This window comes from Sebastes umbrosus, chromosome 5, assembly GCF_015220745.1.
Source record: "Sebastes umbrosus isolate fSebUmb1 chromosome 5, fSebUmb1.pri, whole genome shotgun sequence".
Classification (NCBI taxonomy): Eukaryota; Metazoa; Chordata; class Actinopteri; order Perciformes; family Sebastidae; genus Sebastes; species Sebastes umbrosus.
Genome location: NC_051273.1, coordinates 6,245,139 through 6,267,886, shown reverse-complemented (window position 1 = coordinate 6,267,886; position 22,748 = coordinate 6,245,139). Strand labels below are relative to the sequence as shown.

The 22,748-nt window shown below is 41.9% G+C and overlaps 1 protein-coding gene across 2 annotated transcripts in view; it reads right to left on the bottom strand.

The window, feature by feature from the left end:
* nek7 (NIMA-related kinase 7) overlaps window positions 1-22,748 on the bottom strand; it is a 77,611-nt gene that overhangs the window by 22,624 nt on the left and 32,239 nt on the right. For both annotated transcript variants that reach the window (XM_037769521.1, XM_037769519.1), the window contains 5 exons: window positions 17,715-17,855; window positions 15,940-16,002; window positions 11,338-11,448; window positions 5,668-5,776; window positions 3,711-3,818 (listed from right to left, as the gene is read on the bottom strand). In XM_037769521.1, the coding sequence (XP_037625449.1) occupies window positions 3,711-3,818; window positions 5,668-5,776; window positions 11,338-11,448; window positions 15,940-16,002; window positions 17,715-17,837 (514 nt within the window). In that variant the 5' untranslated portion in view covers window positions 17,838-17,855. The remainder of the gene's footprint in view (window positions 1-3,710; window positions 3,819-5,667; window positions 5,777-11,337; window positions 11,449-15,939; window positions 16,003-17,714; window positions 17,856-22,748) is intronic.

The following is a 22,748-nucleotide window of genomic DNA, read 5'->3' as shown; positions in this document are numbered from 1 at the left end:
CCCTCTCCTTCCAACTGTTTTTCTTTCTCTCTGCTTTCTTTTTTTCTCCTCTTTTTTTTCGGTGTCACTCTGTCACGTTCTCTTCTCTCGCACCCGGCACATTCTACCTTTCCTTTTCTGTTTCTTTGTCACCCGTTCTTCTATTTCTTATGCTCCTTTCTTTTTCTGACATATTGCTTTCTCCTCTCTTTCTCTCTCACTCTGTGCGCTGTCTTCCAACTCTAGCTTCCTCACACCTTCTCTCTCTATCTCTCCCATTCTCCCCAACCTTCGTCTTTCTTTCTGACTAAAAGTCAAAGCACCAGAGGGAGGGACAGAGGGAAGGAGAAGAGAGGACAAGTAAGATAGAGAAACAGCAGCAGGAGAGAAGGACATGTGACAAAGAGAAAGACAGAGGGGAGATCTGCTATTTGAAACAAACAGCAAGAAATGGCAAGGGGAAAACCAGGGACAGAGGGTGGAAGGTTGACGAACTGAGTCCCTAGTGTTCACAGGTCATCTTACCTAGGGACATCATCTGCTTCTACAGTACAAGATCATCAAATGAATACATCAATTATCATGTATCATTACAACATCTCACATGCATAATTCACATGCTTATTTGTGGTGATCTCAGGGCCAATGCAACTGAATTAAACCAGATGCATCTATGTTACACATGACTGTGCATCAACTCTACACTGGAAGAAATATGACACTGTGATTTGTGTAGTTTTCTGGAGATTAACGAAGCAGTCTTGATTGCTTCAGATTAATGATGATAGTTGACCCCTGTGCTTGTGGGGCTGCCTATCCTCTGTCAGCCTAAAGAGGGTGCTGTGGATTCAACATTTAATGAGCAATCACAGACGCTGCTGCCACTGCAGGTTGCTTAGTTGATAGGGCTACTGTTGCGCTGATCATGTGATTCACACCTTCTCAAACGGCTGTACAGAGGCTGAGAATAGCATGCTGTTTGTGGTAATAACAGTTTGACTTAGGGAAGTGAGACAGTGCGAATGACAGCCTTTATATTTGTCTTTGGATGATTCTTTCTACATTTTTCAATCTATGAAGCAGCTGAAACTGTCCAGGGGATGTTGGATAGAACAGTGTAGCCATCGCCACTATAATAAACTGTGCCACATTTTACTGTGTAATACCGGACATGTGACAGCTCACAGTAAGTACGTTGCTAGTGAACTCAAGAGATTAATTTCAACACTATTAACACAACATACCAAGACAAAGGAAGGGAAGCCAGCTCAAAATGATCAGAATCTGTACAAAAAGGTACTTTATGCAAATTTGTACCCGTTTGTGTGTTATTTATTGTGTTATACAAACCAAGTCCCTGATCTTAATTCATTTACAAACACACAGCCACTGCTTGCTCCTGTGTTTGTGCTATCGCCAAATGAGTTTAACCAAAACAAAAATTGGGGGAATGACTTGTTAGGGCGCTTTAACAAGCCAACATTAAGTCTGTTTCAATCAAACTCTGGTGTGGTTCGTCTGGGCAGTTTTGAACACAGTAATCGTACTCTGGTGCAAACCAAAACAACCGGTCCAAGACCGCTTGCGAGAGGTGGTCTCGGACCGTTTCCAAGCAAACCCAAAAAGCAGGCTGCTTGCACGGGCATTTGTAGATTTGATAGTGACAGTGATAGTTATGAAAGGGGGAGAGAGAAAGGGGATGACTTGCAGCAACGGGCCGCGGGTCGGATTCAAACCCTGGGCAGTTCCGGTAAGGACTGAAATGCACTTCTGCAGAAGTCCGATGTTTGCTTGACATCCAGGCCAAAGAGAACATATAGAACATGCTAAATAATGTTACAAAAAAATAGTGGAGAAGGGATTCGTGTGCACAGTAGATCAGTGCCGAGTCAAAGTGAAAAAGCTTTGACAGCAATATTTAAAAATCTGTGATTCCCTGCATAGAAGTGGCAGCTGTAGAGACGAAAAAGATAAATTCACTCCTTCGTACACGCAAAATTGGTCCACTTTAATATGTGCACTGTGAAACCGAACCAGACTAAATAGAATGCAAACCAATCAATTTCACTCTGATTCGGACTAGCCAAACGGACTATGGCTTGTGAACATGCTCTTACATGTATCAGACAGTTTTTATTTTTCCTTAACAAATGATCATCACATGATTCTTGCAAGACACTGGCCCATTTGTGTTGCCGTCAATTATCTTGGGAAGAATTTCTCAACAATTCTAGTGTCCAGAAACACGATGACTTGAAAAGTAGTCAAGTGATTGAAGAGAACACGTAAGAGATAACGTACAGCGAGCCAGTCATTGTTGTGAAATGAACCATCGGGGTCCACCCATAGCATCACCACAACAATGACCCGCTAGCTGTACATTATCCCACCTATTACATGGCTACTTACTTAAGAAATCAATAATTTGACACAAAAATGCTCCGCCAGAGTCCGACATCAGAACTGTGTCCATAGCAACGGTCTGCTATAAAGAAATAACAGACCGTAGAACGACCAATCAGAATCGAGTAACAAAGCCGTGCAATACGTAAGTAAAAATAACAACGCTGCTTGTGTGGTGGCATTTTTCCCTGGTGCTGTTATTAAGGCCATCTTCAGGATTTCCTGTCCTCATTTCTCAAGACATGTTGATGGTTTAAAATTGTGCTTTGACCAATGTCTTAATTTAATGTCTTAACAGTTAATCACTCCCACATCTTATTGTCAAATCCTTTGGAAGACCGTATTATTTTCTGATAACATAGATTTGATTATTTATGGAAAGGTTTAAATGTTTTTATGGATACATTTCAAACATTTTCAGTTAATAACAATATATCCCTCGTGCCCTGTCTCTTCCTTGACTTTGCAGCATTATGCACTGTGATGCTAAACAACAAAAAGAGGCAGCAGCGGGAAGACTTTAAAAATAGGGCACAGTGATGAAGGCTGGTAGGAACAGGCTGTTCACAAATTGTTAATAGGTACATTTGTGTTTTAAACACTAGGACACCCTTGAACTGAGGTAGATGTGTGTGTGTGAGAGTCTATGTGTGTATATGTGTTAAACCCCATGTCTCCTGTAAAGTGAGACAAGCTAAAGGTTTGATAGGGAAGTGTTACTTTTCCTTTGGAAATCAACGATCACTTAGATGTTTCACACTCTTCTTGAGGTTTTTAAAGATTTACAGTAAAAGGCCCACAATCATTAAACACCCAATGAGTTAAAGAATGCATTCACACATGTGGTACCATTCTGTTTGTCAGCCTGTACAGTCTCAGATTTAGCACACATATATTTCTTAAACTTAGCCAAATGTACTAGTTTTAATTACGGTGGCAGTTTTGTTCTTCTTTGAACAAAAAAAAATAATGTTATATGATTTTATTTCCAACAAGTGACAAACACACCCATCAATGCCAACAGTAACCGTGATTGTAAAGTTGTCTGGTTTGTTTTATGGCACACGGTCACATTCAGAGCTGTGTGTCGAAGGACTCTGCCGAAGTCTTCATCTGTGTTAGGTTTAAAGGTCAAGGCAACAGGAAGTGGCTAAGTGGCCTATGAAGGGGCTGGGCACAGACGTGGCCAGGCAGCATGACTACACGACCCATGGCTCTGGGCTCGCCATGCCTAATGAAACACATCCAACACTGGGTGATTACTGGGGACCGCTGTGTCTATAGTAAGTGTCTGCGTGTGCATTTGTATATAAACTGTAAGAACTTACCTAGTGAGTGAGCGGCCGTTGTTTTGGAGCTGAAGAATCGTCCAAGTCCCAAGTCTCCTAGTTTCACTACTCCTGTAGCTGTGATGAATACATTGGCTGGCTTGATATCTAGAGAGGAGAGGAGAGTGGTTGCATACGAAAAAACTTACATTAATGACTAATAATTTGAGGGGCAACAATGCTTACAGTATGAGGGTATAATCATAAACAAACTAAGTGCATGTCCACTGTCATAAACCTGGATACTGCTCAGAAAACATGACTGTATTACACGCATTAAATGTATTATTGAAAATATTCATTTCAGTTAATGTGGGCGTTAGCAAACCGTTTCTGTTGCTTTCTTCTAAAGTAATGTTAATGTGACCGGCATCAGCCTTTGAAATTTACTGCTCTAATATAATTGTAAGCGGCTTTTGAATAGGCGGTCTCTGTTAAGTGGTCATTAAAGCCCAGAGCTCAGGGTTCATTAGTGTCCCTGTGCCCTAATCAGAGTCAGCCCAACGGAAGTACACCACCTGTAGACGTGTGTGTGTGTGTGTGTGTGTGTGCGTGTGCACGTGTGTGTGTGTGTGTGTGTGAGTGTGCAGCAGCCTATGTGCATGAATCCAGGACTTGATTTGACTGGTCCCTACTGAAAGCATGTGGGCCCATAAACACTGTGTTCTCTGGTCTATGTGTTGTTTAACACCTACACTTAAGCCTCCTGTCATATGCAACAAGGTCGATCCCACTGAAGAAAATTCACTGCCTTTACGCTCCGTTTTTATCCACTTTTATTTTAGAGACTTAAGAGGCTGTACTAGAAGTATTGTATGATTTATTCTGTTAACTAAGAAATGCAGAGGAAAGCAGCAGTACACAGCAACTTCTTCAGATTTGTTTTCCTTCCAGACATCCATTGGTTCCAGCTCAGTTTAGTATGTTATTAAAAATTTACTTGCAGAGACTTGAAACTTGTTTGAGACAGATAATCCATCACAGTGAACAACACCTTCATTTTTGTTCAAAGTTTTGCGACTGTATGGTAATGCGAGCAAATACTGTTTTGGTAACGCTTCCTGTTTTTGGTACATTCAGGACGAAGCCTCATTTTTAATTCCAAGCATCCACTAGTCAATGAGACCAGTCCCAGATGAGTTGCAGAAAGATTTGCATCGCTTCCCGTTGAGAGATGGTCAACACACACCTCATCCGGGGTGTCTCAAACATCATTAAACATGCATCATTTTCAGGATGGCAGGGTCTGAAATTAAGTGTTTTTTTTGGTCTGCCACTCAGAAATGTTATCTGACACTTTTAAAATCTATGCACTGAATGAAGGGATAACATTTTAGATCTGATGCCATTCAATGTTCGATATACTTACAAAAAAATATTACATGCATGTTAATTTTTTTAAGATGCCTCTACTCTTACATCTGTGCACTACTCTGACATCACCACAGAAATTATTATCAGTTAATATAAAAATGTCTTCTGACAAAACTGCAATAGAGTTCAGCCTTTTCAAAGTCTCTGCAAGTTCATTTTCACACAAAAATGAAACAAACAAAAGCAAGCTAGATAATATGAATGTGTTTAAATGTGAAGATAAGGTGTTTTCAAGGGCTAATGTAAGAGTTTGTAATTGGTTATATGCTTTGAGACATGATTCACATAATGAATCATACCTCTCTGTGGTTTGCTCAAACTTAATTTTCTAGAAAAGGTAACCGCTGTAAAAGTAACCACTATTTTCCTTGTTAATCTGTCACAACATTAAAAGGAAGTTAGAAAAAGATATGTGAGCAGTTTCAGCATTTGTACAAGTCTCCAACTAGTATGTACAACTAGCGTGTATGCACAAACTTGTCCAGTTGAACTATGAACAAATAAGCCAATTTCTTCTTTGTATTAATATGTGTGTGTGTGCGTGTATGCTTATGTACGGTATGTGTGTGTGCCTCAATGGTACCTCTGTGCATGACTCTCCGGGAGTGCATGTGTTCGAGTGCACTGCAGAGCTGGACAAAGTACTTCCACACTGTTCTTTCTGGGATGAGCCTCCTCTGCTTCTTAAAGTGCTGTAAAGTCAACACAAACACACACATAGCAAATCAGAAAATCAAAGCGACAGTAGCATACCTGAAAGAAGGAACAAATAAAATATTTTAATAGGAGTGGGATGTTAAGCTGGTAGCAAAGTGTTTATATGTGTGTGTGTGTGTGTGTGTGTTTATACAGCATCCATCCCCAGCCCCAGTCGTCCCCAGCTCTGACTCCACTGCTAATGCAACCCAGACCACTCTCCTCTCCGTCTGTCCCTTGCCTAACCAAGCTCCGTCTCATTTTCTCTATGGCCTTCAATGGAAAGCACATGCATTCTCAGGAACAGAGAGAAGAAATTTGTGGTACCTTCCAAAAACTCGCCCATCTGGCACACAGCTCGTTTGTTAGGTACCGCTTTCAGTGGCACCAGTTGTTTTTGGTTTATTTATTCATTTTGGAGGGGCTGAGTGAGTCGTTCTGGATCATCAAGAGTAGGATCCGTATCCAGAGAAGCCACAACGATGACAGAGCTCCAACTTAGGCTTAATGGCTTATTGATCAACAGTGACAATAATCAACAAGTGAGGATATCAACTCCTCCTCAAACAGCAGTGAGTAAGACTAAGAACATGTAGGATGTCTGGCTACCAGCAGGATTTTATGGGGTGTCCTCACGGTTGCATTTGCAAGAAAGGAAAGCGTGGACTTTAGCCAGCTTGGACGAGAGTCCTGCACAGGACAATTACTGTACAATTTAAGCATTTAGCAGAGACTCTTACCTAGAAAAACCTATAGCAAGAGCACCATTTCCAGGGTATCAACAGGGAAGTAACTAGATAAATCAAACCTTCAAATATGAATCAAGTAAAGAAGGAACGTCCCGGATGATAATTACATAAAATGTTGCATTTTTGGATATTTGTCTCACTATAATATACTATACTTTACTATACTATACTATACCATACTATACTATACTGTGTATAAGGCTGCACGATTTTGAAAAAAATATCTAATTGCAATTATTTTGACTGATATTGCAACTGTGATATCATTTGAAATATTAGTGGGAATGATAACTTTTACATCATTATTCTTGTTTTCTCTGAAAAACATGTTGAAATGATTATGGTGTGATTTTTGTGGGGATCTGCACCAAACAAAGATGTTTTCTTAATTCTGTAGAATATGATGTGCAGGTCAGGACATCTCAATATTTAATTTAAAATGGCATTTTAACATTTCACCTTTAACAAATATTGTGCCTCCTAAGATTTGAAAGTTGCAGTACACCATATTGCGATTTCAATACAATTTTGTGTAGGTATATTTTGCATATTACCGCTAATAAATCGATAAGAGAATCACCTTACAATCTATCAGAACTGCTGGTTCATCAGTTGCAAACTCTGCAAAATGATGATAACATGTCACAAACAGGAAAACTACATTAGCAAAGAGGAACTGAGATCACAAGCGTGCTCTCACCACAACAACTGAAATTTTAGAGAGATATTTTGCTAAGCAAAATTGCAAATTGCAACCTCAGATGTGATCATTATCTGGCTGAATCAAAACATCTGACAGTCCAAAAAAGACATTAATAGCTTCAACAATTTTACTACGGGGAACTTTATTGTAAGGTATTCCTATTATTTTTTCCATCATATACATCTGTGTGTCTGTATTAGTGTTGTCATGATACTTCGACCTTGAAAAATATCCATATTCGATACCACAGGGAAAATGTACACAACATTGATGGCATGAAATTTTAGATTTTTCTTAAAAGATAAATAGCAGTGTGTGTGTGTGTCAACTCGCTGTCGGAGAGAAGAGAGAGCAGAAAGCGTTGCTGGTACCCGTGTATCAATACTGCAGAAAAATTTGTATTGAAACCGTTTCAAACATTCAGTATCAATATGTATCGATACTTCAATATTTTTGACAACACTAGTTTGTATGCATGTATTTTTAAGAATCATGCAGATACAACTACTGTTGCTACAACTACTGATAAGTATCTTGTGTGTGACTGTGTGCCTCTTCAGTGTGTCGTCTTAATGAGGCTACAGTATTTATGACACTATATTAGGTAAGTCTATATCTAGTAGGAAGAGGGTTTACCTACTATAGAAATAGAATAACATCTCTGGTGTGGTCAGGGGTCAAGAAGGAGAAAGGACAGAACTGTTTTACTGGAATTACTGGTCAATAGTAAACAATGTGAGAGAGAGAGCGAGCAAGAGAGAGAAAAGAAAGAGAGGGAGATGGATGGGAAACAGCAAATAGTGGAACAATGGAAGGAGGTAAAGAAAAGGTTGTATGTGATGGTAAGAGATAGAGAACATGAAGGAAGGTATGAGAGAAAGAGAGGGATAGAGAGATGGAGAGAGGGAGGGATAGACCTTGGCCTACATCCAAACAAAGCCTTAGTGAGAAGCCATTCTTCCCTTGCCCTCCCATTTCCATATCAGAGGACTGTTTGATGTCAATGGGGGAGCACATAGACGCCCACCAACACCACCACCACCACCACCACCACCCTCCTCTCCATGCCTTTAACAGCAAACACTGCACATGCAATATTCTGTAAGTGCATGCAAATCAAGGACCATTTGATTTCATTTGAATTCTGAGATGGTCAGAGAGAGAGAGTAATAGAGGATGAGGGAGGGAGAGAAAGAAGAGGAGAGAGCGGCGTGGAGGACGAGAAATCAAAAAGAATAAAAAATGTTAAATTCATGCATGGGGGCGGGGGGGGGGGTTCTGTTTTACATATGGCACACTGTTCGAATGTGTTTATTTCACATTACGGCCTGAGGAGGGGGGGGGCTAATCCATGGCACGCACCTCCGGACTGCCACTGTTACATTAGAAAAATAAATCATTTAGAACTGTGAAGGAGACAAATGGCGAGGAGGAGAGGCATGTACGTGTGTGTGTATGACTGCATGTTGTCAGCAACCATAAGGAGACGACACAGTCTGAATGCTCCCAGCATCCTCGGTAGTTTAGCTAAGAGAGCAGTGACGCTCATCTTACCTCTTCAGGCTGCCATGATACGTCTTTGTGAAGTGCATCTCTGAACATTTGCGTGTGGTTGTGTCTGCATATTCTTTGCTTACACACTATACCATATGTATGTATTCAGTGTGTGTGAGTGTGTGTGCTGAGCCTGCCATGTTCGTTCTCTTGTACCGCTAATCCTCGCCTCTCCTAATTTGCCGTGTTGAACTGTGCGGATGTGGAGCTGCTGAGTATGACTGCAAACAGCTTGTCGAGCCGCGCCGATACATCGCTGCTGCGGCATCATTTATGCATGGGGGAAGAAGGCCAGGCTTTTTACATGCACACCACTAATTTGCTATACTGGCAGGTTTTTTTATAATAACTGGGGGTTTGGTCTAACTCAAAGACGAATAACAGGGCGAGCCTGGGATGTAATCGCTACCGCTTTTGAACAAGCCTGTTCCTTCTGCTCCAATTTCAACAACAACAAAAAAAAACCCTGTTGATCTAGGTTTAAGACATGGTCAGCTCGACATGTGCATGTGGCTCAAAGCCACACATTATGTACTTAATTATAATATACATTTGCTTAGATTTTGACTCAATGTTGTTTTAGAACCACTGAAATGATTATATCTCTATTCTGAGGGAGATCTAGCGAAGATGAAAGGCTGGGCAGACAGTTTTTGAATGACATGCGGCCAGTATTAAAGCCAAAAAATAACAATTTACATTAGAAAAATAAACAATTAAAACCTCAAGTTTCCCAAAGTCCATTCAAATATTACCACAAATTACAGCTTTTGTGGTAAGTACCTCATCTCAAGATTCAAGATGTAAAAGATATGAGGAAAACGTAGAATTAAAGCCAGATAAGTTAAGCTCAGTACCCCCTGCATACAACACATGCTGGAGCTTTATGACCATTAATCATTGCTTGATTCTTAACAACTTCCCTTTCATAGTCCACACAGCCTGCTGGGATTAAAGTGGGTTGCAGGAGGCCTTATATTAGATGGTTTTTGGTTTTAGTATGGAATGGATGATTCAGATTGACTCAGTGTCCAGTTAGTCAAAATCCTGTAACAACCACAAACCGCAGACTTCCTGCCACCATTCCTTCAGTTATTACAGTCCACGTCAGCGGTTTGTTGTTTCCATGCCTGCATTCCTATCGACACCAAATGTGTGATATAGTGTTTATTGATACAACTGATTACTTTGTCAGATATTAGACATACTAGAATAATGGATGGGTCATGATTTTCAAATGTTTTAATAGCCATTCAATTATAAAAAATGTAATAGTTTATGCGACTATTGTCTTATCTTGAAAGTAGGGCTGTTAAAGGGATAATAACGCGTTAACACAAATTTGTTTTAACGCCACTAATTTCTTTAACGCATTAACGCAATCGATCTTTCGGAGGTTGTAGCGGGCTCAATTTTAAAGCTAGAGTGAAGATACTGGCATCCTATGAAACTAGAAACCTAATGAATCCATTGGTACCAACCATACTAGCTTGTCGCGAAGGAGGCTAAATAACACTCCAAAATTATGCTAAATATTGGCGCGGAAAAACTGGCATAGCCATTTTCAAAGGGTCCCTTGACCTTTGACCTCAAGATATGTGAATGAAAATGGGTTCTATGGGTCTTTAAAGACATGCCCACTTTATGATAATCACATGCAGTTTTGGGGCAAGTCATAGTCAAGTCAGCACACTGACACACTGACAGCTGTTGTTGCCTGTTGGGCTGCAGTTTGCCATGTTATGATTTGAGCATATTGTTTTATGCTAAATGCAGTACCTGTGAGGGTTTCTGGACAATATTTGTCATTGTTTTGTGTTGTTAATTGATTTCCAATAATAAATATATACATACATTTGCATAATGCAGCATATTTGCCCACTCCCATGTTGATAAGAGTATTAAATACTTACAAATCTCCCTTTAAGGAACATTTTGAACAGATACAATATGTGAGATTAATTTGCGATTGATCTTGATTAAATATTTGAATCGATTGACAGCTCTACTTAAAAAATATATTTTCCCCTGCTTTTACCATCCGTGGTAGTAATGTTACTGGCACCGGTAAAACGTGAGTGGCACGTTCTGTTTAGCTCTTTTCTGTCGGCGCAGGTGTGTGCGTCCAGCGCCACACCCCCCGTAGTTTCAGCTAGGAGATGCGTTCGAGCAGCGGAGGAAACACACTTCATTCAAACTTGACAGAAACATAATAAACTCACCAAACTGTCTTGGTTAGTCTTTCCACTGTTCCAACAATTTGGTTGAAATAAACCCTTAATTCATAGAGTTAGATGTGAACAAGTGGCAGCTCTACACGCCCGTTTTCCTCCAAGGTCGAATAGTATTTTTGCTTGAAATGCCCATCCCTAACCAGAATTCCCCCTTATAATAACAAGACACTGGGTTTTTTGGTTTATCTGATAAACCAAGTCAGTTGTCGCCTGTAATGGTCTTGTGGTTGAGTGTTAACTTGAAGTATTTCATGACCACCCAGCAGTCTGGGCAAGAGTGTCAGCTAGTGGGTCTGCTGTTGTGGAGAGTTCCTTACCTTGATCATACGTGAGAGGTCCCCCGCGTCTGCTAGCTCCAGGACTATGTTCAGCTCATTGTCCTCAATAAAAGACGCGTGGTACTTTATCACGTTGGGGTGGTTCAATTGCTGTGGGAGAAAAAAAAAAAAGACATGTCATGGAGACGGAAAGAAGAGGCATGTTGGTGACACTTGTCACATTAAGGGCTTCCACGGTCACACTACCTAATCCAAGAGTGAAAATCAGTCATTGTAGAAGCTACAGACAGTGGCGTCTTGTTGCAAACTTGTTTCACAATTTATATCAAAACAAACCTATCAGCTGATAACTAACAGAGGTTCATGTCATGAGTTGTACTTTCACCACCAATTAAAACCAAACAGTTGAATCCATATTTGGTATCCATATTTGGTAAGTGTGGACCTAATGAGACGGTTTTGTCCTCCAGTGTGACAAAGCTGGGTGACATGTCACAACAACCCCTCTGTCTGTGATGACAACAACCCATGTGTGAAACACACACACACACACACACACACACACACACATACACACAGACACACACACACACGCCTGACAGGCTGACATGGCTGGCAGTCAGAAAAACAAGCATCCCAGGCTCATCTCTGGCTGAGATTCCTTCCTGTTGGTTGGTCAATAAGGCAGGAACAGCATTCCCTGTAGTAAACAAAAAGTCTCTATCCATCCAGAGCAAGAAGAGAAAAGGGGGGAGGGAGGGAGAGAGGCGCAATGAAGGGAAAGAAACAAATGACACAGTGACACAGACAAGCAAGAGGATGATGGAGACGAGGCGGGGTGAAGAAGTAGGGAAGGAGAACAAAGGTGAGGAAGGGGAAAAAAAAAAGAGCAGGAGAGGGGGTAAGGTGAGCAGAGTTAGAGGAAGGGAGAAGGGAGAAGGGAGAGATGGTGATGTGTGGAGAGCTGGAGACATGGAGCTGTGTGGCGTGGCAATGTCGAGGAGGGAGGGGAGGGGAGGCGAGGGGGGGCGTGATGCGAGCAGACGGAGCAGTGTGACACGCGTCCTCCACTCGGCTCCGCTCTGCTTTCTCTGCTGTGATTAAAGAAATGTTCATGCTCCGGATGATGCCGAGAAGAGGGGAAAGGAGAGCACAGTACAGTACACTACGCAACACTACACTCTCCACTCCGTCTCTGCATCCCTCCACAATCCCCTTTCCCTTTCCTCATGTCTCCATCTTTCCTTCTCCCTCCCTTGTCCTCTCCTGCCAGATGTATTTTTGGCTCAGAGTGGCAGTTCTGCACAGCTCCACACTGTAGCACAGCCAGGGAGTGATGACAAGCCCTCCCCGCCCCCCTCACGCCCGCCCCAACCCACTCCTCTTCCACAACTTGAACCTCAGGCGGAGGATATGGAGAAATAAAGAGATATGTTCACATGCAGATGTTTATGTAAATGATGGATGCAATACAACAATCGCTCATTGGGAAATATCACATAAGAGTGTTGCATGATTATGTAATTACACACATGCTCGCTGAGACCCACCAGCGTGTGTAATTACTTAATCATGCGAGACTCGATGTGATATATTTGGTGAGCTGGTGATGTGTTTCAAAGAAGAACACAATACTGACTAATGCAATCTGATGGTACAAAATTAACCGTGATAATACATTAGGCTACAGCGTATTAATAAATTGAATTACATGCTCAGAGGAAAGCAGCTGGTCGGAGTATGAACAACAATATTAAAAATAATTTTATATTCTAGTGAGAAAGATGAAGTAAAAACAGCTTCTAATGTCCGTCAACAGCACAAATTAATGCTTTGTGTTGCACGACATACTGATATTTATTAATTCACTGAACAACAAAACAAGTAGAAGTGCAATGTTTGTGGATTATAAGAGAAACTAAATATGTACTAAACTTGCAAACGAAATGTACTGCTCATAAAGAGACCTAAAGATTACATTTATAGTGTGTGTATCATGTTAAATGAAGCAGCCACTTCTCTGTCATGTCAGTAAACCTCTGGTATAATCTAATCAGATGCAGAACCCAGACATGCACACATACATTTTTAAAGAAAACACAGAGAAGCAAACACACACAGACATCATTACAGCTTTTCACTGCTGATTAGGGCAGATCATTAGTCTTTAGAATATAATCCAGGCTTGATAGTAACCCACAAGTGAGAGGAATTCACAGCTGTGGGATTTCAAGAACGGTGGAACTAGCAGATTGGCAGGGAGCGAGCTATTCCTGCAACCAACATTCCTATCAGCGAGGATTTAGACAAAAGGACCGAGTGAGAAGTGAGATTCTCAAGTTGAAATCGTCATGCCAGAACGGGAAAATACAGATGAATGAGCAGACACAAACACAGACATACAAACAAACAAATAGGCAGACTGTTGAAAGGCCATGACTGAGTGTGTGTGTGTGCGCGTGTGTGTGATCACGCGCCAGTATGTGTGTCATTCCAGTCGGCCCATGCCAGTGTGCCTCTCATTATTCTGATTTGGCTGTGTCTCCTGTTGGCCTGTCTAGTGGGGGATAAGGCAGAAGGACTGTCTCTCTCTCACACTCAGCCCTTTATTATCAGGCTGGCTGGGCAGCGCAGGGCCCGCCATAACTTCCATGTTCACTAGCAATCAGCTTACAGGATGAAGAGAAGGGAACAAAAAGCTCTGAGGAGGAGGGGTTGAGACGAGCAAAGAGAGGGAAAGGAGGACGGATGGATTGAACGACGTAGCAACTGGGTGAAGAAGACGAGAAGAGATGGAAACAAGCAGAAGTGAAAGGACACAGAAAAGAGTATAAGAGGATCCATATAACAGGGCTCCAGAGTGCGACCATAAATATGTCAAGTGCAACTTAACATTTTCATTGGTCGCACACCGGTGCGCCCGACATTTAGCAAGTCTGTCTCTGTGTGTGTAGGTTTGACACCGCGTCCTGTACTCCTCCTCGAGTGACATCACAACCATAAAACATACCGGTAATTAAAATGAAGAGAACTATTGATTGTTTTTTGGTAGAGAAAAATGCTGCAGTGCCCGCTACACCTGTCCCCGGCCCTGAACGGCCCAGCCCAGACCGACATCATATGCGGAGGTAATCACGAACCCACACGTTAAGATGCCCAATCCTGAGCAGAGGTGCCAGATTCATGTCACAAGCGGGGAGGGCAAAAAGTGTGTGTGTGTGTGACACTTGATGCTACATTTAATAACACAAAACCTGCTTATTTCTTCTCTGTTCCAATGATCGGACTTGACCACACACTCACTACGCTCCTCTTACTGTGTACCAATGTAATATGTAAACATGTGGGTGCACTTAAACACGGCCTTAGCCCTTTTCACAAGGTAGTGAAAGCTTGACGTGGCATTTAACATGTTGTTTTCTTCATTTACTCTCATTTGCAATGCAGGACAGGGGCGTAAAGTGGGGGGGCCAATGGCCCCTTGGAATTTTGGGTGCACCTAAATTTTGTGCTGGTGCACCTAAATGAAAAAGTTAGGCACACCAGTGCAACCAATGTAAAACGTCTGTCTGGAGCCCTGTATAATAAGAGAGAAATAAAGGAAATGCAGACCGAAAATGAGAAACGTAGTCACCTGGCAGGGTGTGACATTAAACCCGGCCCTAACCCCTCTTAGGAGGTCAGAGATACAGATCCAGGCGAACCCCGCTGTCTCATGCCGTCAAGTCAATGATCTACTACTCAGATTACAGCTCTCTACAGGGTCTCGCCTGCATCTGAGTATTGTTGTCTTTGATTGGCCCAAAGAGCCCCGGGAGCTTCGCTGATGTGTTTGAGTGGTACAAACTAATTGGTTTTGTTTTCTTTCCCCTAATGTGTACGTGTGAGCGCGTGTATGTACACAAACCGCCTGTAGTGCGCAGAAAGGCTTCATATGTGGAGGGAAACGCTACCAGGAATGCATGAATGCACACACGCACACAATCAAACCACAAACACAACTTTGACACACATGTAGGATCTTGCAGACGGGAGGGTGGGGAGGGGGGGATATTGAAGCTGTCATTAGTGTGTTCATTAGTATTTGAGAGAAACCCAGCTGACATATGTTTAAGGTAGTTTGATAAATGAAACCACTTCATTGGAAAAAAAAAAAAAGTAAAGCAAGATCAGGAAAGGGAGGAGGTAAAACATCAAGAGACACATGAGGGAGACTGCTAAATTTCCATGCTGATGCACTGTTGCCCGGCTATAAACATTACAAAAAGATAAAAAACAATAGTTTTGGCATTTAAAAAAAGAGTCAATGTGAGCCTGGAGGGATGTTTCACTGGTGCACCCCTGCACACAAACGCACACACACAAGCTTGGAGACATGTGGAGACAGTAATACACATGTACTGTACAGTCACACACACATACTCATTCACATTCTCAAACACCCCTCTGCAGTCATAACCATGCAACAAGGTGCGCACACACACACACACACACACGTGCATGTGCCCACACATCAACACAAAAATCCGAGCCGTCTGGTGCAGATCAATTGTTTTCCTGTGGTGGAAGGTCTCAGCTGAGGCACCTTAAGAGAACAGAGCGCGGCGCATGACGCCGTCTCCCCCCTCTCTGGTTCTTTACCTTAAGGAGATCTATCTCTTTGATGCAATCTTGCCGAGCTTTGGCATCCATCAAGTCGAATATCTATCAAGAGATCAAAAGGGGAGACAGAGAGAGAGAGAGAGAGAAAGAGAGAGAGAGAGAGAGAGAGAGAGAGAGAGAGGACAGAGAGGGGTGTTATGGCATATTCAAGAAATGGTAAGATGGAGAGATGTAGAGAAAATAGGGGGAAAACACTAAACAGAAAACATGGATGCTGTTATCTAGAAGGTGGCGTTGGAGTGACTACAGGTGTTTCACATCTGAGTAACACGCACATATCCCTGTGTAAGGTGTGTGTTTGTGTATACATGCTCAACCAGAACAGCATATCCTCCTGGTGGTGTGTGTATTTGTGTATAAGTCAGTGAATACTGAATATACGTGCACATATCTGTGTGTGTGTGTGTGTGTGTGTGTGTGTGTGTGTGTGTGTGTGCACATTCACCAAGAGAACATATTGTGAAGGTAGATTAGCCTACACAGCCATGTTGCACAAAAAAATATAAATAACTCACGTGCATGTTCAGCCCGGTTGCACTAAATGGTGTATGAATGGCAAGGTAATAAGTACGTTGTTCTTGCTATTGGCATGTCATTTGTACGCCATGTAGTCTATTGATAAGGAAAGGTGATGAATCAGCCTACAGGGCTGAGGTGGGGGCCCTAGTGAAGTAGTGTAGGGAGAGAAACCTGATTTTAAACATCGGTGAGGGGGTTGAAAAATATACATGTGGTAACTGCTTTCGCTATATTTTATTTACTTAAGAGGGTATTTTTTTCTGATTTTAAGAGATGCACTGAGGAAAATTGCCATCAACTGTGTTGCCATGGCAATAAAGTATTGATTGATTGATTGACTGACTGCAATGTAAACGCATCCGTGTAAATATAGAATAAAAAATGAAAAAGACTGCTTGTGACAGGCGGGTCCAACAAACACAGGACTTTCAACCGGGAGACCGGTGTTCGAGACCAGTGTTAAAGACCAGTGTTCGTGTCCCAACGCGTTGTTGAGTTATTTTGAAGTTACGTTTGTGACGTGTTTTCCGTACTTATGTTACGTTGATTCCGTACATATTTTACTTAGTTGACATACTTATTTTAAGCCCAACCATGATGTTTTTCCTAAACCTAACTAAGTGGTTTTGTTTCCTAAAACCAATAAAGTGGTTTTGTTTGTACCGTAGTTTTTTTTTGCTTGGCGTAAAAATGACAAGCAAAAAGGCTAAAATGCATTGTCATGACACGCGGAATGTTGTGATGTTGTAACGTCGTGCTTTTTATACACCTTCCCATGAGATCGGGATGGCATGTTTAAGTGTATGAATGTGGTAGTGGTTCTTCACTGCCAGAGTGGCAAATGGCATTTATCAATTGTTAAATTTTTTTTCAAAAACAGACCGAAAAACATAATCGGTTACTCTTTTCTTGCATTTTCCAGCATACGGACATGCAATTTCGATACCATGCTTTCTTGAGTACATCAAGTTGTGTTTGTCTATCAAGAATATCAGTGCCTGGATTCATGACTTTTGCTACAGGAGAACGTACTGCATACAGGTGAGGTGAGGTCCTAGTATTGAATTGCCTTTAAGTGTGAGTATATGTGCCTGTTTGTGTTGGCCTGTCTCGAGTTAACCATTTATGAGGTCAGGACAACAACAAAAAAGCAAGAGTCAAGAATAGTTCAACACCTCACTGGCTGCATTTGACTGCACTTGGTATCCAAAGTGATACATATAACTGTGTCTTACCTGGACTTTCTTCAAGGCCACTGACGTGTTTTCTAACAGGTACCTAGCCCGGTACACCTCACTGAACTGCCCACGTCCAATCTTCTTCTCAATCTGGAAGTTTGCCAGCGAGTTATGGCCCATGTCTGGTTGCAATGGTTTCTGAAAGAAAAAAAAAACAACTCTATTAGCATTTGTGCACACCTGTGCTTTTTCAAACAGCATATGCACACACACACATATTCCAAGGGAAAAAATAAATGAAAACAAATGATTTAGAGACATTTTGTAGATTGAAGTGCAACTATCTCCACATTACTGAAAGAGGAAAGGATGAGGGCTGAAGGATGTGGGTGAAACTGTGGTGCGGCCCCAGCTTCTGTAGTTTGTTTTGCTGAGAGGCTGCTCTAGGCTGCTGATGATTTGACTGGCATTAGGCTGATGTGTCACACTGTGGGAGCTCTTGTGGAATATGCACACACTTAACTGCAGCTCCATATCACCTCACTATAGACGGAGGAAAGTCCTTATTTTCTGTTATTTACATAGAGCCCCTAGAGGTTTGGAACTTTTTACAGCAGGCAGCGGGAGGGCATCACACAGGACCTGGCTCAACTCAACTCAACTTTATTTATATAGCACCTGTCATACAATCATGATGCAACAACAAATACAATTTTGCAAGACTAAAAATGACAACAATAAACAATAAGACATAAAAATAAAAAAAGTAACCAAAATGAATAGGCTCAAGAGAAAGATGTGTCAAAATCAATAATTAAGACTTAAAAATGAAGGCAATAAATGAGGTATCAGGCTAATAAGGCTAAAAAGATTTGAAGGTCTTAAGGTATTTTTGGGAAGTCGCTGCCATGCTGCCATCAGACATTAACTTCTGATTACCACAGAATATAGTATATGTGGATTTATAACGTTCCAATTTAATCAATTAATATTTGTAATTTTAATGAATTTAGTACAGCAGTATTATTCTAATAAACCTCACTTGCATGCATGCAGATCCTGACCAATCAGATGCTGCCTAACGGCAAGGGGTCTGTCTGATTGGCCAGAGAGTTAACAGCATGGCGGGTGTTAGACCAATTAGCGTCTAGTAGAGACGGAATGTAATTTAATATATTGTTACTATATTCAAAGTACAATGTCACAGTCTTTCTTGACATCTTTATCGCGCAAGTTGACATCGCGATGACAATAAAAAAATATATATATTGCTTCGATGGTGCTGTTTTGTGGCTAAAACTCTGACCTCCCTGTAGTAGAAGTCAAAATGCTTTTTCTCTATAAGAATGATTAAAATGTCCTATTACATAAATGTGGGCATCTAATCATTCCATCTAACTTGGTTATGTTCACATGAATACTCTTCCTCCCATTGTCTGCCAAGTTATATCACTGACAGTCTGGCACTGGGCCACAGACTGCAGGACTCCTCGCCTCTCCTCGCCACACTGTTGGCTGTGCAGGCTGAAACACTCACCTTCCACAATTAAAAAAAAAATAAACACTCAAAAATAAACCACAATGAGCCCCTTGGATATGATGTGTGAAAAAAAAAAAAGCACAGAGCAGGCTGTGTGACCTTTCCAGCCTTTTGGTAAACTTGTACAAGGCGTCGGCGGGACTAAACAGGAGGTGACAGATATCAGAATGCCACATGTCACCAGCACTTCTGCCAATGGGAGCAGCTCAGGGGCAAGCGACTCGGGACAGAGGGAAGGAAGACGAAGAGGGGGAGAAGGTCACAAAAATTAATCTCCCAAGCACTAAAACACACAACAAAGGGAGTGTCATCACACTCATGGTAACTCTGTCAAACCGCTTCACTTAACGTTTTGCAGTTTGACAGAGTTACCATCACACCGGAGGCTATACAGGATTCCCTCAGCCGCCTAGTCACTACAAAGGAAGATGATGAGATTCAAGGAGAATTTATTACTATTATCATTACTATTAATCCCAACCAAAATACTGAAAAAAGGAAACAAGTTTAACTGTGTGGTTACTAGGGCAGCAAATAACAATTATTTTCACATCTGACCAATCTGACGATTATTTTTAAAATTAATCATCTTAACGTTTAGTCTGTAAAATGACATCACAATTTCAAATGCCCATGGTAACGTCTACAAATTGCTTGTTTGGTCCAGTCTAGGGCTGCAAGGATTAATCAATTAGTTGTCAACTATTAAATTAATCACCAACTATTTTGAGTACATTTCTATAAGAAAAAAAAAGTCTGAATTCTCTGATTTCAGCTTCTTAAATGTGAATATTTTCTGATTTCTTTACTCCTCTATGACAGTAAACTAAATATCTTTGAGTTGTGGACAAAACAAGACATTTGAGGACGTCATCTTAGGCTTTGGGAAACACTGATCGACATTTTTCCCCATTTTCTGACATTTTATAGACCAAACAACTAATCGATTAATCAAGAAAATAATCAACAGATTAATCGCTAATGCAAATAATCATTAGTTGCAGCCCTAGTCAGAATATTAAATTTACAATACTTTTGATCTGTTGGAACCAGCAAAGGTTTTTTTCGGACAGTTGAATAAATCAACTAATTGTTTCAGCATTAGTGGTCAACTATAAGATTATGCCTCATAATGAATTTAAGACAGCGAAAGCCTTTATGTTTAATATTGGCGTGCTGTCATCACTCATGTAATTGTCTGTATGCTGACAAAACCAACCCAAAGACTGAATAATGTCTTGCAAAGATTAACCCCATAGCTATATTAACAAATACAAAGACACACATATTGACAGTGAAGGGAAGCAAGACTCCAAACAGGATTGCTCATAAAGGTATAAGGCTGGGGGGGAGGGGAGGCAACCAATTTAAGCATTTCATTGCTTTTAAAGTTTAAAGTTGACAGCCAAAGGAAGAGGCGTGAGCCAATTAGATGCCCTGTCCAATTAACACTTAACACCGTCGAGGTGTGTGCATTTTTCAGCATGACACCACCGTCATCCCGAGCTGTCTGAGAGTCGCTGTGACAGAGAGCATGACACACCGCTCCTCAACCCATTGTTCAACATTACGGCAGCTCTAAAAAAAAAATAAAAAATAGGTTTGCTAATAGCTACCACTGAATGCTTTAACAATAGTAACATATTGTCAAGTGTGGACTTTACGTACGAAATAGAAGAGAGACAAACCTACGCAAAGATCTACAAGGTGTGTCACATTGACAGTGTGGCCATATTGTGCAATGACTTGTCATAATGGTGACAGGAGCATTTGAGCGAGGATGGACAGTTGGAGGTGTATAGATTCAGAGCGAGAGAGAGAGAGTGGGGGTGGGGGGGGGCAGAGAGGACAAGAGGGCATTGCTTTCATTCGCTGCGTGGTAGCTTGACAAATGTTAGCATGAGCCTCTAAAGCGCTGTGACAACCGCCTGCTGAGAGCACAGTCTCGCTAATGTGTCCTGGCATGCCGGCCCCCTAATCACACATTTACATATGCAATGACCTACATTTGCATGTCAGATCGCACACTGTCCGGCATGATTAACAGTGGGCACCTCCCTGTGTGGAGTCGCCCTGGGTGGCAGCAGAGGCCGTGCGAGGGCGGAAGAGAGGGCTGGAGGGAGGGCGGCTTTTTTGGCAGCCAAGGGGCCGGGCTGCCAGGCAGGATTATGTCAGCCAGCGGCCCCGGCATTAGACACTTCATTAGAGCTAATCTGTTTAGCAGTGGGCAGTGTATGTAAACTTCACAGGCCATTTGCGGCACCTCTTCACCCCCTGGCCTGGCCTTCAAAGGGCAGCCAGGCCAAAGCTGAGTGACAGGCCGTCTCATCTGCCGCACACGGGTGTCACACAATCAGGAGCTCCCAGCTGAAACACAAGGCCCCGACAAACACACACACATAAGGGGGAGTCACAGAGGAATGACCCTGAATGACGCAGGGGTCAGTGTCTGAACAAAACTGGGAAGAGACGGTTGTACAGACTACTGCTAGTAAGAATCTAAACTTGATTGTTCATATGTATGTTGAATGGTAGAGCCCAAAGATGAAGGGTTGGCTAGAAGAACAATGCATCTTGTTTATCTGAATGGGTAAAGCAAATGCTGCCAAGGGTACATGTTTGAGTCCTTCTTGGGGTTTCCATTTAAAGAAAAATAATTCACAAGACTTAGCTGCATATTTAAATCAATTAAAGGAACGCAAATCCTCTAATGCTGGACAATATGTTATGAAGTCATTCAAAAATCGGTAAAAGACTATATCAATACGGGGTCACATGTCAGATGTCAGAAACAATCAATTGCTCTGCCCCTCTACTATAAATAAGGGCCAAGACAAATAAATAATTAGTGTTGGTCCTTTGATTATTACTGTCTCTTTCTAAATTTGGACTTTCTTCATGTTTTTCTTGACTTACATTTCTGTGGTGTGCTTACTCTTTTCACTCACATCATTCTGGTTGGTGATGGGGACAAGCTGCAGGGGATGGAGATAAGTGGCAGCCGTGCAAGGCATTATGGGTAACGTCTGTGAGGGACAGCGTGTCTTGGGTATAAAGGTGACACACAACCGCCATGGGCAACTCACTAGCAGGGGGATTGAAAGAGAGAGAGGGAGAGAGAGAGAGAGAGTAGAGGAGGAGAGCAGACAGACAGCTCATCGAAAGGAAGTGTGATACGGGCTGCCCAATAATGACACCATTGCCAAACACAACTGACAAGACACATGGAGAGTGGAAGAGGGAATGCGGAAGACAGGGAGAGAGAGAGAGAGTGAGAGGAGGGGGAGACAAGCAGCAGAGGGGCGAGGGTGTGATGTGACAGCCCAGCAATGCCAACGGCTGCCACAGAAAGGCCAGCGGCGGCAGAGAGGTGCTGTCTCCCGTGGAGCGAGACAGAGAGGGACGCAGTAACAGAGAGAGGAACTCAGGACACGTCCACACTAAGCCGGTTAAATTTAAAAAACGCATCTCTCCATTTTGCCACACTGGACCAGAATTTTACACACCTCAAAACTGAGCTTTTAAAAAAAATGATCTCTAGAGTGAGGCTA